A 15,060-nucleotide genomic window follows, 5' to 3' on the forward strand; every position below is an offset into this window, starting at 1 on the left:
GGCACACTATTATGATACAGCTTGTCTCTTACTAGCTATGTGACCTTGAGCAAGTTACTCACCCCTTCTGGTTGTGAGCTATAAAGCATCTTCCCTGGGGCATCAGGCCACACAATCCCCAGCAGTCAAAGCCTCCCAGGTAGCCTACCCTGAAGTGCCCTTCACCTGGTCCACGCCAGCTCTTACTCTCCACTTGTCAAACAGTAGATGCCTGGTGCCGGTCACAGAGAAAGGAAGCAAAGAAACATGCAGGTAGAAGAAAGTGATCTGATAGTTACAGAGACCTCCTGCAGCTGGGTCCCGACTCAGATACCATCATGTTCTCTCATTTAATCCTCCCAGCAATTCTGCAAATGAAACTTAGGACACACACCTAGAAATTGCAGGTGATAAAACCTCCCGACCTGGAACAATCATGAGACAATAAAAGCAAAGCTTGTAGCATAGAGTTGACCATTAACATGTTTCTTTTTCTCCCCCTTTTTGGTCCTGGGGATTGACCTCAGGGGTGCTTATCTGCAGGGAGGTTTTTTTTTGTTATTGTTTTTGTTTTATTTTGAGACAGAGCCTCATCAAGCTGCTTACGGCCTTGCTAAATTGCTGAGGCTGGCCTTGAACTTGTGATCCTCCTGGCTCTGCCTCCAGGGTCACTGGGATTACAGGCATGTACCACCGTGCCCAACTCCTGTTTTGATTCCTACTTTATCAACAAAAAAAAAAAAACCCACAACTTGTCCTGGGGCTCTGCAGCCGATAAACAGTGGAGGTGGCGAAACACTGGCTGGGTCCCTCCACTGTGGCATCCCACTCTTACAGCCATCTTCCTCTTTGATGGCACCTCCCCTGGTTCCTGGCATCTTGCCTGCCTCTGACACTCCTCTCTTATTTTTCTGAGCTGCACACTTCCTCACAGAAGGTGCCTCTTCCTCCAGGAAGCCTTCCAGCCAACATGGGGTTGAATACACAGCTGGAGGAAAGACAGCTAGGGCCAGAAGTGTCTTGAGCACTGCCCCTGTCACGGGTCCAGAGGTGTCTTGAGTACTGCCCCTGTCACGGGTCCAGAGGCCTGTGCTCCCTGGGGTCCATTTCCCTTCCCTGAAGCCAGTCAAGTACTGTGGGGCTGGAGCACCTCCCAGCAAGTTCACTCAATAACAAGCACACAGGTCACATTTTGTTCCCCTTAAATAAATCTTATAGAAACATTTAAATGTTTATTTCACTCATAAATTCCCAGGAATGCACAACAGTTTCCTAAGCACCTGAGCACAGGGATAAATTTAGGCCAGTGTCATAGACGGGAATATTAGCTTTGACTCCCCAGTATCACATGACAAGACTCAGACTAGGCAACAGTAAGGAACAGCCCTGGCCCCCGGCGCAGGCGGGCATGTGCAGTTTGGCTCCTTGATGGGCCCTGGGTGACAGCCCTGGAGAGGAGGACCCTGTTGGAAGACAATGCCAGGTGGTGGAGAGGTAGGATGGGCCTAGACTGGAGTCCCACCTGGTGACCTCCAGGCAGTCACTTAGCTTCCCTGACTTTCATGTTCTCAAACATTATATGGAGCTAAGAATGCTCATTTTTCAGACTTGTTTTAAGGATAAAAACAAATACAGCAATAATGATGCCAAGTGTGAGCGTGTGATGGGTGTGCACTGTTTAGCCGTAGCCTGGAGGGCAAGCTGGGGTGCCTCAGTAGATAGGGGCCCAGTCCCAAAGAGGAGTTAGTGTTCTTACGGCGGGATGAAAGGACTCTCAGGGAACTTGCAAGAAAATGGTTATTCTAGTGTCAAGGCCTAAGGCCACAGGAGGAAGTGGCAGTGCCTCTGCCAAGGTCTGCTGGCCCTGGGCTCCTCCCAGCCAAGCACTGAGGACCAGTTCCCTGGCTCCTTGCAGCCTCCCCAGTATCCACTCTGTGGATCCTCCCATGTGCCGGTGCCTGCCCCGCCCCTGGTGGACCCTCTTTCCTCCACTCTAACCTTGGGCTTCAGGGGTCGATAGCCAGATTATCCTGCTTTCTACATCACGGTTTTCGCCTCATGCCCATGGACTTCGAGAGCGTGGAGGTGGACAGGATGGCCAGGCCTTATTCTGTGGGGTCACTCAGCCAATCAGCATCATCTTGTATCCTGCCTTCCTAACGCTATTCCTTCTTCCATCTCTTCCTCCCTTCAATCCAGCATCCAGTATCCCAGTTATCCACCCAACCTACCCCACATCCACCCATCCATCCATCCATCCATCCATTCATCCCTCCATCCACCTGTCTGTCCATGCTTCCCTAAGCCCCTACCATGCACTAGGGCCTCTGCTGAGAACATAGAATCGTGGGTGAAAGACATGGCTCTAAGTAGCTCATACATAGTTTCACAGGGGTGACAGAGAAACACAGAATGACAAGTTACTTCACTGCTCACAGTAAGAACTAAGGACAAATAATTGTCATATGCATTCCTGACCATCTGTAACTGCCAACTTTTCTGAGACACTGTCCACTTTGACCTAGGCACTCCCACAGCTATCACCTCATAGCTCTTACTCTGTCCCTTGACCCTTCCAAAATCCCCTCTCCAGGGAGAATGGAGCATGAAGCACCTGCTCCCCATGCCTGTGGCTTTTGGTACACAAGACACTGGCTTTACTGCTGGGGACAGTCAGAAGGTGGTAAAGCTGGTAGGAACACCTAGGAAGGAAACTTAGGTTTGAATCTCCTTTCAACCACGACACTACTATGTGACCTTGACAATTACATAACTTCCCAGACTCAGTGTCCTCCTTGATAGGATAGAGATAATAATACCCACTTTGGAGAGATGAGACCACACAGCCACTACCCAACATATGCCTCACACACCAGATCCCAATTCTTTGTTCATTACTTATTTGACGATATTTCATTATAGATCTTACTTGAGCTTGTTCTTACAAAGGGTGTAATGAGGTAAGTGGAAATGACTCAAAGGAAGATGAATTCAAAATCCTAGGTAGGAGCATTCAGGTACTTCCTTCCCAGTTTCTGGTGGTTAGACTGTACTTACTGGTCTCCATTTTCTCACCTGTAAAATGGGATAATAACAGCACCTGTCTTCTGGAGTCACAGTGAACTTACTGCATATTAAGAGCAGTGCCTGGTTGCAGGAAGCATGGTATGAGGCTCCTCACGGGGTGACTTTGTCAGGGGGAGGTCCCTACTCTACCCAGTCCTTGCAGGGATCCAAGTGTCTTCCATGTTTATCCATTTTGTCTTCATCTCATTCCTGACAGAGAATTGGTTCTTTGGGTCCTAAAACATTTTCCTCCAGTGGGTGAGTACACATTCTCCAAGGAGTCTCCAGGGAGGAGCAGACAGAACCTTTTTCCTGGCCAGTGAAGACAGGTTCTGGATAGCCCATGGGAGGTGAGATGCTATCATGGTTTAGATATGAGGTGTCCCCCACAAAGCTCACGTGCAAGACAATCCAAAAAGGTTAGAGATAAAATGACCAGATTATGAGACCTTTAACCTAATGGATTTAACCTTTAACCTGTGGATTAACTGGGTGGTAACTGTAGGCCAGTAGATGTGGTTGGAGGAGGTGGGTCGCTGGGGGCGTGCTTTTGGGGTTCATATTTTGTCCCTGGTGAGCATAGTTCTTCTGCTTCCTAATTTCCATGTCATCTGCCATGATGATTTGCTTCACCCTGGGCCCACAGCAATGGAGTTGGCATCTATTAACTGAGACCTCTGAAACCGTGACCCCAAATAAACTTCCTCTCTCTCCTCTGTTTATCTTTTTAGAATCTTTGGTCACAGCAAATAAAAATCAACTAAAACAGATGGAGAGAGAAGCTGGATACCCATCTAAAATAGTAAAGTGGAGCTTGTTAGGCTGTAGGTGATCTCAGGATCTTACAGAGCAAACATCCTCCGGTTCTAGAACAGAGAAGGTCGTGGGGGAACTCAGAGCAAATCAAATCAGAGAGAATGAGCACTCAGTTGCAAATCAGCTAAGATATGAGCATGCTGAGAGCAGGAATTGGTTAGTGAATGCTCAACAAACATTTATTGAAGAATTTCAATAAGCATTTATTAAGTAAATGTGCCTTCCCTCTCTATTTGTGAAGTGCTCACCATGTGTAAGTGAAGTCTTCTGCTGCCTGTGGCTCAAACACCACTGCAGTATAGTGGGATATTTTCTGGACTAGAAAGAAGAAAAGTAGTAAACTGTAACCACGTTTCTTTGACTTGGAGCTGTGAGACATTAGAATGCAGGCCTATAATTTCTTTATATGAGACTTTGGACAGCTAGTGTACCCTGTCCAAAACAAATTTCCTCATCTATAAAATGGGCACAGTCACTGCTCCTTTATAGAAATGGTATGAAATAAGCTGAGATAATAAGTGAAAAGGGTGTAGTCTAGAAAACGTTAGGAGCCTGTTTGTCAGTTTCTTTTCTTCATTTGGATAAGACGCCCACTGCTCTGAACTTCTGCTTTCCTAGGGAGATGACCTCTGCCCTGCTACCTCCCAGTGGTATAGGAAGGTCAATTGCTTTGTGCTTATTAGGGATTAAGCATCTACTATAAGCTAAGCACTTTGTTTAGCATTCTCTCTCTGTCTCTCTCTCTCTCTCTGTTTGTGTGGATGTATAAATATACATATATATGTAAACAATTCTGGTAATTGAGGGTTTCAACTTTTGTTGTATTATCCAGTACAAATTATTTTCTTTTTTCTGTGCTCAAATTCTTCACATAAATGGAAATAATAATAGTATCTACCATGCAAGAGTTTTGAGAGATTTAAATGAGGTCATACATACCATAAGCCTAGCATAGAGCCTGGCACACAGTAAGTTCTCCATACTTAGTTACTGTGTTCACAGCTCTTACTGGAATCCTCAGCCTATAGAAGAGGACACTGAGGCAGGATGAATTGTATCCAGGGTTGCCCTCAGGAAAATGGAGCCTAGCTTTCCCCCCTGCTATTGCTGTGACACCTGTGTACCTCTGACCCAGAGCATTTCCTGCAGCTTCCAGGACTCTCTGGATGCTTGAGGGGGGCGGGATGAACCGCTGGTCAATGCCTCTTCTAAGAGGATAGACCCCTATATTGGCTCTGGCCCAGCCCACTGATGGAGGGTGGGAGCTAGGATGGGTCTCTAACTCTGTCACTCCCATTTGTTATGGTGGCCCTTACCATGGTCTCCAATTCTGAGCCAAAAGAGTAGCTTGATGGATAAAGGTTCTAGACACCTTGCAAACAGCCCCCCCCCCCCCGCTTTTAGGGCCACATGCCAAGAATTGCTTATCCAACCTCATCTAGGACACTTAAAATTTTGGTGGGGAGGCCATTGGCTAGTCAGGAAACACAAGATGCTATGTCCTTCAGTGCTAAACATCTACCTAGAGCCTCAGATATGAAGCACACAGTGGCTGCTCTGGGAGACCTGGAGTGCCTCATGGACGAGGCCGTACCAGGCTGCAGCATGGTGGTCTGTGTTTCTCGGAGTCAGCGTGCATCTTGCTGTGCTGCTTTATGTCTGGCTGAGGGAGAATGAGGAAGTCACAGGGCAGCAGGATGTGAGACTGGAGCTTTGCTCCCTGGCCCCAAGGGGCTCCTGCAACTGAGAGGACAGTGAGCAGAGGGCCTTTGGTGTGAGCCATGCCACAGCTACAGTACTCGGGAGATCTCAGGACAGTGGATTGGCAGCCCAGGACAAAGTCCCTTTGGCCCAGACCCCAGAGCTCTCGTGGAGGTCCCGAGGAAAAGTCTGAGTGCAATCTCCAGGATCAGGTGGCCAGGGTTTAAATCCTGAACTGCCACTTGCTAGCTATGTGACTTTCGAGGAAGGTAGTCCACTTCTCTGTGCCTCCGTTTCCTCAACTATGAAGCAGGAAGGAACACATCATTTAACTGGGTGGAAGTTAAATGAGTCAATACAGTAGAATAGTACTTGGCACCTGATTAGCTGTCACTGTTAAGTGGCTTTGTGGGTAATGGACATGGGGGCGGGGTGGTAGTAGGGAGGCTGGGGCAGATGATGTGAAGAGGTCTGCCTATGAGTGACCTGCCCTGGGGGCTTCCAGAAACTCTTGGAGAGTAGAGTTTCTCAAGTGGAAGTCAGAGCCAGTGAAAAATCTGGCTCACAGTTAGTATGAGCCTCTTTGTCCCCCAGGTTTGCCAGGCACCTCTGAGATTGGTATGCTGTCCCCATGAGTTGGCTTCCAAACAAGGCTACTGGTCATAGGCCAGGGAATCCCTGATTTATTGTCAGACTGACTCTGGGGTCTGGGGCTGCACAGTCAAGTGGGGACAGGTTGGCACTTGCTTTCAGGCTCTGGACACTGTCACTGGAGCAAAGACTGAGAGACAATGGGAAAGGAGATTCTGGGAAGATCCAGAAACTGGCTATACAGGATTTCATCTGCTACAGGCAGTCGTCAGGGGTAGAACTGAGGGACAGCCTTGGGGAGGTGGATCCAACTCAACCAGGACAGAGGTGGCCAATCACAGCCCAAACTTCCTGTGAGATGGTGAGCCTCCTGGCATCAAAACATTCCTACAGATTCCCAAGACTCATCCCTGAAGATTCAGCAGGTCTGGGGTGCTCGAGAGCCTGCGGGTCCACAAGTTCCCTAGGTGACTGGTTTAGGGCTCATGTTACAGAGAGCTTTGCCTGTCTGGGAGGAGGTTAGATGTGATCTGGGATCTTCTAGCTCTGATGGTCTGTTATTTTTGGGTCCTCAAAGGCCCCAGACCTGTGTCCTGACAGCTTCAATCCTTCCAGAGCCCTTGGCTACAAACTCTTCCCTTTGCAAACTCTTTCCTTTGAGGGCCTCGCTATTTATGGGCCAACCCAGCAAACACTGCATGTGCGTGAATGTGCACACAGAGAGAAAACCAGAATCTAATCCCATAGCTCATGTGTTTTTGTGTGAGGAGGCTTCAGCTAGTTGCTCATGCCAGCGATGGGAAATGGGGGCTGGGGCCAGAGCAACCAGAACTAGGGCTGGACCCCGGGGAGCTGTAAACTCAGAAGGATGCATTGTGGGAATTCACACGGTACCAGGACTTCCGGCTACATCCTCCTGGCCAGCCCACTTCCCTGGCTGCCTGACTTCCATTGTTCCTAAGCACTCAGGATCCGGCCCCTGGAGGCTTCAGCCCAGCTCAGGAGACTTGACCCTCCCCCGAGGCTGAGGCTGCCTTAAAAGCCCAATGTGGATTGTCTAGTGGATGCAATAGCAGCAGCATTTTAGCTCTTTAGTGGCAATACCTGATTGGTTTCTAGGAGAAGTCTGAGAGGCTAGGGCCAGGCAGTAAGGGAAGAGAGTAAAAGAATGTTGAATCTCATGCGGTGGGGATCTAAACTGCCTCAGCAGCATGGTCCCCCACCTCTCTGGCTATGTTGGGCTGTGATCTGGGATCCTCTACCTTGGATCGTCTATTATTCTGGGGGTCCCCTAAGACCCCAGTCCTTGGCTACAAACTCTTTCCTTTGCAAACTCTTCCCTTTGAGAACAGAGTCCAGAGGCAACAGCTCAGTTGTCCTAGTTGACACAGGAGGAATCACAGACATGAAAAAGCAAACAGGTTGGTCTCAAGGTCTCAGGACTAGAGGCCATCAGAATTCATGCTATCATTTTGTAGAAATCTGGTTCTGGCTTGAGATCACAGGGATACTGAGCCTGTGGGAAACTAGAATCTGGAGCTCTTGCTGGTCAATCAAAGGTCTCCAACCCCTGCCTTTGCAGTAAGCCCATTGGTTCCTTCCCCTCCTAGACTTCCTCTAGAAACTCACCTTCACTCTGTCCTCGGGACCGGTACCTATGTGTAGCTTGAAGTCATGAGAGTTAGAAGGGCCAGAAGTACTCCTGAGGGTATGGTATGAAAGAACGTCTCATGAAAAAAACATAGAACCAGGAAGACTAGAACTCAATAGAAAATGAGTTTATCCTCCCTGACAATGGAGCTGTGTCTTTGCTGATCTTTCATTTCTGTTTTTAGGAATGCTTTTATTCTTGGGGAAGCTCTTCGGGGGAGTTGCCCAGGATGGGAGAGCTAGATTTCACATGAGGATCTGATTCAGGGCACTGCCATTGTTGGTGAAGGGCTAAGGGTCGGGTGACCATCAGGAGAGGAGCCCAGGGGAAGTCATGACCTGAGGATCTGGGATTAATCACGTTCCAATCCCATTGTGGTTTCTCCTTGTTGCCATTTCCTTCTTCAGTCCCCAAGCTCTTGGAACTTGGCAACCTTGAAGCTTGCTGATAAGCAAGGACCCACTCTGGCCCAAGATGTCCCAGGGTGGGCGTGGGGTGCTTGTAAAACCCTGAGCTTCAATCTGCAGACAGAGAGATGGGACTGGACGCACAGTCATTTAGACATTCAAGGAAAGGACACCTTGCCACCCCAAGGCTGCCAAGTTCTACAACATCTCAGACCCATGAACTTGGGATATGGGGATACAGGGACCATTCTTTTCTAAGTATTTGCTATCTAAGTTCCCACAGTCATGATGTATAAGAAAACAAATGTCATCATAACATGAACATATTCACTAGGAATCTGCCCATTTGGAACAATAACGCTCACTCATACATTCCTGCCTTGCTTAGCAAGTGTCCATCCCAGTGGTGCTGGTCAGTTTGGACGACTGTCAGATAGCACAGGACGATACAAGTTCAGTGCAAATCAACTGCAAAGTTCATGAAGTAAAGAAAACAAGGCTGGGAACCTTCATGTGCACAGTCTTTGACCAGCAAGGATCAGATGGCGCTGGATCAGTTAACAAATTAAGAAAAAATTATGAGGATGATGGCAAGACAGGTTCTTCAAAATTGGGTGGTTTGAATAGCAAAGAATTTAAAGAGATCCTTAGATGAAGCCCTTAAGTATTAAACAGTCTCTTAAGAAGGTGTTATAAAATAAATCTTAGGGAATGTGGCATCATGGGAACATATCATTTCGTTGGTATAAAAAAGAATAAACATATCAACACCCAAATCAACACTTGATTCTTTGTTCAATCTGAAAATTAGCATATAATCTACACTTTGTAATATATATAGCTAAAAACAACTTGTTTTCATAATTTCATTTGCTTGATGATATTATCTTCATTAACTTATTTTCCTCATGTCCCATTTTATAATAAAATTTCACTGAATACTCTTTTCACTATTTGCCATGAAATTTTGATCTCCATTTTAGGCTGATTCACTCTAAGTGGCCTTTGGCTGGTGCCCATCACCACCTCGATGTGACTGGACTCTCTGTGTGGCAGGTTTTCTTCTAAGCCTTTCTCCAATTCAGGAGGAGGCTGCGGGTTAGAGGGTTTGAATTCCCATAAAGCCTAGATGGTTCCACATGCAGGATGTCAGTCATGGTCACTTCAAATGAACTCAGGGTGATGTGTTCCTCTGTTTGGAAGCCACATACCTTCCCCAGGTACCACTGCAGACAACACAAGCTGCCTGAGAACCCCCTGACCTGCTGAGAGCTGAGGCTTCAGCCCAGGGCACTTGTCTTGGCCCCCAGCCAGGCTAGCCATGGTCAGGGAGGGGGGCACTTACTTGACTGGCAGGGCTCTGGGCTGCCTGTGGCTCTCCGGGGGGCTCCTCGTCCTCGGGAATGTGGGGCATGGCAGCCTCCTGGCTGGAGTGGCCGCGTGTGCCCGGAACCTCTGCTGCGTCAGCCCCAAAGATGCTCCAAGAGGCCTGGGCTCCGCAGGCTGGGGAGACGCCAAAAGGACAAGTCAAATTCCTTCCCATCCCTGTCCCAAGCTGGGTTCCATTTCCAGGAGCCAAGAGCCACGGAGAGAGCCAGCCTGAGTTTGCATCAAGCCTGAAGTCAAGCTAGGCTAGGAGAGGGCATTTGGAAGTGCACTTCCTCCGGCTCTCTGGCTTTGTTTACAAAGTCAGAGGTGACCTTTTGCATCTAATTTGGTCCTTACAGTAAACATGAGCTATTTCAGAAAGGAGAAAAGTGCTTCAAACTCCTCAAAGCTGTATCTCATGAAGGATACTCTGTTGGGATCAGGTTGGTATTTGTGCACCATTTATTGAGTGCCTACTGTGTGCCAGCCACTATCCTAGGAGCATGACTACCATCATCTGGTTGAATCCTCCTGAGGACCTCTGACGTAGGCATTGATGGTGCCATTCTACAAAACGGACTTCCTCAGAGAATGGAGGCTACTTGCCCTGAATCACACAAAGAACCAAGCGTTTACATCTGGATCTTCCTGATTGGAGTCCTGGGTTCTTTCCACTACACCACACAACCTTCCTTGGCAGTTTTCTGACCTCCTCCCCATGGAGAGAAGGACACTGTCATTTCCTGAGCACCTTCTAGGTCACAGGTTCTAGGTGAGGTGCTGCTGACTGCTAATTTGGTCAGCAGGAGGAAGAGCCAGAAAGCTCCACCACTTTCCATGATATTAGGTGTTCTTCTCGTCCACAGAAAGGGCTTGGAAAGGCGGAATCTGGCATCAGCCCCAGCTCCCGGACCCGACCCCTGCCAACACACACCTCCAGACCTCGCTCCCTGAGGAAGGCAAGGTGTCTGGCTCATTGCAGATATTCCAAAGACTCACAAAAAAAATGGCTGTTGGTTTAAAGAACTAGAAACCTTCAGCCCTGGGATTTGTCAAGGTGACCACCTTCTTGACGGGTGCTTCTCTGCTCTTAATTCAATAGCCCCACTCAGCTCAGAAACGGTAGGGGCGACCCCTGCTGGTCACCTCAAGAAATCTCAAGTTCAGCATGGTCTGAACATCATTCGTTCTTTCTCTACAAACACAATTTGCTGGGTCTGTGCTAGGCACTGTGACACCAAGATGCTGAGGACGTGGTCTTGGCCCCCCAGGAGCACGGAGTCCAGGGTTAGAGGCAGTCAGAAAACAGCATAATGGGGTAAACACTTTGGCAGTGACAAACCACAGGAAAGAATCCCTATCTTTGGAAACTGGGAAGGAGGACGAAATGTTAGTGAAGATTCTACTTTAGAAATAGTGCCAGGAGTGGTGGCGCATGCCCATAATCCCTGCATCTTGGGAGGCTGAGGCAGGAGGACTGCAAGTTCAAAGCCAGCCTCAGCAATTTAGCAAGGTCCTAAGCAGCTCATCAAGACCCTGTCTCTAAATAAAATACAAAAAAAAAAAAAAAGGGCTGGGGATGTGGCTCAGTGGTTGAGTGCCCCTGAGTTCAATCCCTAGTACCCTGCCCCCCAAAAATAAATAGCGTTTGAGCTGAGCCATAAATACTGAAATGCAAACGGAATCTATCTAGACAGAATAGATGAGATTAGAAGAAGAGAGGCCACCCGTGCAGATTTAACCTGGCTCTCAGGAATGAGAGTCATGGGGCCAGGGCACTGTGTTTTCCATCCCAAGGGGCTACCATATGAATACATTGAGAGGTTCTCCCAAAAGTGAGCTCTGTGGCTAATTTCTATCATCTTTACGTGGAACTCAGCAGTAATGATGTCAGTGATACCTAGTAAAGTATTTGGTAGCAGGGGTTATATGGTGATAGCACCACAGCAAAAAAGTATCCACAATCCCCAATTCTACTAACAAAGTTGGTCTTATCTCCCACTCAAGATTTGCAGGTCCTGGGTATCTTGATAAAAGTATGGTTTCCAAAACATGGGAGGTAACTGTTCCATCTTTCCTTTAGGTCTTAAACTATAAAAAGTGAATTGTGCTCCATAGCATAAGAAGGACTCAGACAAATTAGGACATGTTCAGAAAAGGGGAAGCAGGATGTTAAGAGGACAAGAACTTGTGTTTAAAGAACTAGAGGACTTTGACCTGGACAAGAGAAGGTACGGGGAAAAGTGTAATCTCTTCACAGAGGTTTGAAAGGCATTCATTTGAAGACTGTTGTTCCCCAAAGGACAGGTGCATGACCAGTGACACAAAGGTCAGAGAAGGAGGGCAAAGGAAACCTTGTAGTGTCTGGACTCTCTGAAGATGGAACAGGGCACTCTTTAAGGCAGAGAGCTCCCTAGTCCTGGGAGAGTTGCGGTAAAGGCTGGCGCAGGGGCCACAGGATTCCCAACCAATGCCAGGAGCTTTCCAGTCCTGACTTCTGAAATCCTGGACTCTTCTTAGTCACAACAAACTGCAAAACCTGAGGCTTCATCCCAGAATTCTGGAATCACGACATTCCACCATCACATCAGAAAGACCCCGATTTTAACCCTCTATATCCCTTCCCCGTCCCTCTCTTCACAAAAGTCCCTGGTCAGCAAAGCAAACAGCAATGACTGAAGATGGTCAAACACTGACGTAGCGGCCTGCTGCAGGAGGAAGGCAGAGTGGATGGTGGCTGAGGTCCCACCCTTGACAAGGTGGAACCCAAGCTGCTCAGAGGAGCCCTGGCAGCCCTGCCTGCAGCCATTCCCACGCTGCTCCGGCCCTGTTTGCTTTCTCTCCCATCCATTATTATAAACTGGCTGCTTAAAATAGCAAGGTAGAAGCCGAGTCCCTCCCCCAGAGTGACATCTGGGTTCCGCGGGAGCTCATGGGCACATGGACCTCACATTCATCACAGCAGAGTTTGGAATACAATCTCCAGGAAGTGGTGATCTAGAGCACCAGCCCAAAAAAGGAAAAAACATTTGGTGATGTTTGGTCTCCCTGCAGCTCCTTCTTTAACTGGCTTCCCGGCCCTTCTCGCTCTCTCTCCAGCTGGATCAGGAAAGGGTTAGATGGGACTATCCCAAGAACCAATCAGCTCTTTGGACTCCATAGATTATGCCTCTAGCCAGTGCTTAAATAGAACCTGGCCCATTTAACAGGAAGAGAAACTGAGGTGCAGAGAGGAGATACAACTTAACTGGGTTTAGTAACCTTTTCTAAAAGTGCAAGTTACCCAAGAGCCTCTTCTGGAGTAACTTTCCATCATTTGTATAACTCAAGAGGCTAGAAATACCACTCTTAAATATGCTTATCTGCCCCTGTTAGTGGAACATACTCTTGTTCATGCCTGCATGCATCAGGTATTTCTAGGTTTCCCACTTTGTATGAGGCCCTATGCTAGGTACATTTCAGGTGCTACTTTGCTATTTTGTTTAACCCTCATGGAATAGGTTGAATTATTCCCGTTGAAGATATTCAAGAATGAAGACTTAGAGAGGTTCAGCAACTTGCTCAAGATCACACAGATAGCAAATGGCAAGAATGATAAACCAGGCTCGTCTGACTCCCAGGCCCGTCATCTTTCTCCTCTGTCTTCTCCACCAGGAGTTCTGCTAGAGTGTAGCAGAAAAGCCTAGCACGGGTGCCCCACAACCCGCTGAGAACCAGAGCATCAGCTCCCAGGGGCAGGGAAGGGGAAGCAACACCAGCACCTTGGTTGCCAGTCCAGGGGTCTTCTGAGCGCAAAAGAGTGGGCCACAGTTTGAGGTTGCGTGACCCCCACCGTGTGGAGCTACAGGGGTGTTCCTTCATCCTTCTGTCCACTGCGTCAGCCATACACTCCCCCCTCACCTCCTGACTCTTCCATTCATACCACAGGTTTGTTCATCCAACCATTCACCCCAGGAAGTCCCACTCCAGGTCAAGAGCACAAGCTGTTCCACGAGCTGCAGAGAAGAGCTGCTGCAGGGCCCTGTGGGCTGCCGGAGAGGGCTGCCATGACAGAGTGACCGTGCAAGCCCCAGTGTGGCCAGCCACAGTCACCATTACAGATGAGGAAACAGAGGGCCCAAGACTTGCCCAACCTCACATGGTCTCTGAACGGCACTGCAGATCTGTCTGTCTCTCCAGCTCTTTGTGGGGCCCTCTGCCTTGTGAGTGGCATTCTCGGCAGGCAGTGGCCTCTCCCAGAGCTGTGTGACCAGCCCAGAAGAGATCAAAGCCCTCTCTGAAACCACAGTGTCCCAGGAGCACAGCCTGTGTGCCATGTGGCTCAGTCTCTCTGTTAATTTCTGTCACTGGGAAAGAGCCAAGAAGCCAATCTGGGAAAGCAGGGGTTAACCGGGCTCCGCTGACCTTCATGGAGTGACTCAGTCTGCTCAGAAGGGAGGACTTTGTTCTTCCAGCTTGGGATTTTGCTTTCATTTAGCACATAAAGAATGTGAGAGCGATTAGGCTGCTATTAATATCTGGTCTAGCTCTCTCTGGATGAGGAGCTGAGGCAGGGGATTGCTTGGGGTAACTGTACACATATTTCTCAACCCCTCTGAAAATCCAGAAGGGACAGGGAGGGTCCCTGGAGATTTGTCAGTGTTTCCTCTGCTCCCACTTCTGCAAACGGGGAACTGAGACCAGACAGGGATAAAGATTAGACCAATGCCATGCCTGGGAGGCAGGCAGCATCCGAGAAGGCCCCTCAACTCCTGGCCCCTGCTGCCCTGGAAGTTTTCTGGCATCTGATTTTGGAGGCTGGGCTTGTAACAGAGAATAAGCAAACGTGCTGGCACCAAGAAGCAGCACCCCCACCTTCCTTCCCCTCCAGATCTGTCTCATGCTCTTGAGAAGGAGGACGCTCCTACCCCGCCTTCACCTAGGGCAGACTTGGAGAACATCCTTGGGCACTGGAAAAGAGCTCGAGGTGTTGGGAGGTATTTCTGTGGTTCCTGGGCCTGGCCAACAGTAGAGCTGAGTCCTGTATCCCATAAATGTGCCCTGGTGGAGGCCCACCCCAGGACACCCACTCACTTCCTAGTCTTGGGAGGTCCCAAGAAGGCTTGAGAGCTAGACAGACGGAGCCGCAACTCTCGCTCTGCCTTTTCCTTGCTGGGTCTGTCTTCCCCAGCCTCAGTTTCCTCATTTGTCAAACGGAGGTAGTAGTACCCACCTTTTAGGGCTGTCGTGTGGATTAAATTAGGAAGTGTGTGCAAGGTGGCACACAGCATGTACTCCATAGGGTCCTTCCCACGCACTGAGCAGGCTGCTGAGTTCTCTCAGCCATGGCATCACGACCCAACCACGGCCCCAATGTCCTGCAGTTCATCCTAGGTGGCTCAGAATCCCCTGGCTGGTCTCTTGCAAGTCGAGGAGAAACAGTCCTGGCCTGGCCATGGGCTTCTCATCTGTACAGAAAAACAGATACCACATCATCAGACA

General features: G+C 48.8%; 1 protein-coding gene across 10 annotated transcripts in view; it reads right to left on the minus strand.

Annotated features, from left to right (window-relative positions):
- Nucleotides 1–15,060, minus strand: part of Irag1 (inositol 1,4,5-triphosphate receptor associated 1) — a 119,240-nt gene that overhangs the window by 67,327 nt on the left and 36,853 nt on the right. For 5 of the 10 annotated variants that reach the window (XM_048788328.1, XM_048788327.1, XM_048788330.1 and 2 more), the window contains exons 2-3: nucleotides 14,792–15,026; nucleotides 9,557–9,714 (exon numbers count right to left, since the gene is read on the minus strand). In XM_048788328.1, the coding sequence (XP_048644285.1) occupies nucleotides 9,557–9,714; nucleotides 14,792–14,858 (225 nt within the window). In that variant the 5' untranslated portion in view covers nucleotides 14,859–15,026. Of the gene's footprint in view, nucleotides 1–9,556; nucleotides 9,731–14,791; nucleotides 15,027–15,060 lie in introns of those variants that run through there. The other 5 variants (XM_048788332.1, XM_015477626.2, XM_048788333.1 and 2 more) reach the window with 4 other exon arrangements.

The sequence above is a fragment of the Marmota marmota genome, unplaced genomic scaffold (assembly GCF_001458135.2).
Source record: "Marmota marmota marmota unplaced genomic scaffold, marMar, whole genome shotgun sequence".
NCBI lineage: Eukaryota > Metazoa > Chordata > Mammalia > Rodentia > Sciuridae > Marmota > Marmota marmota.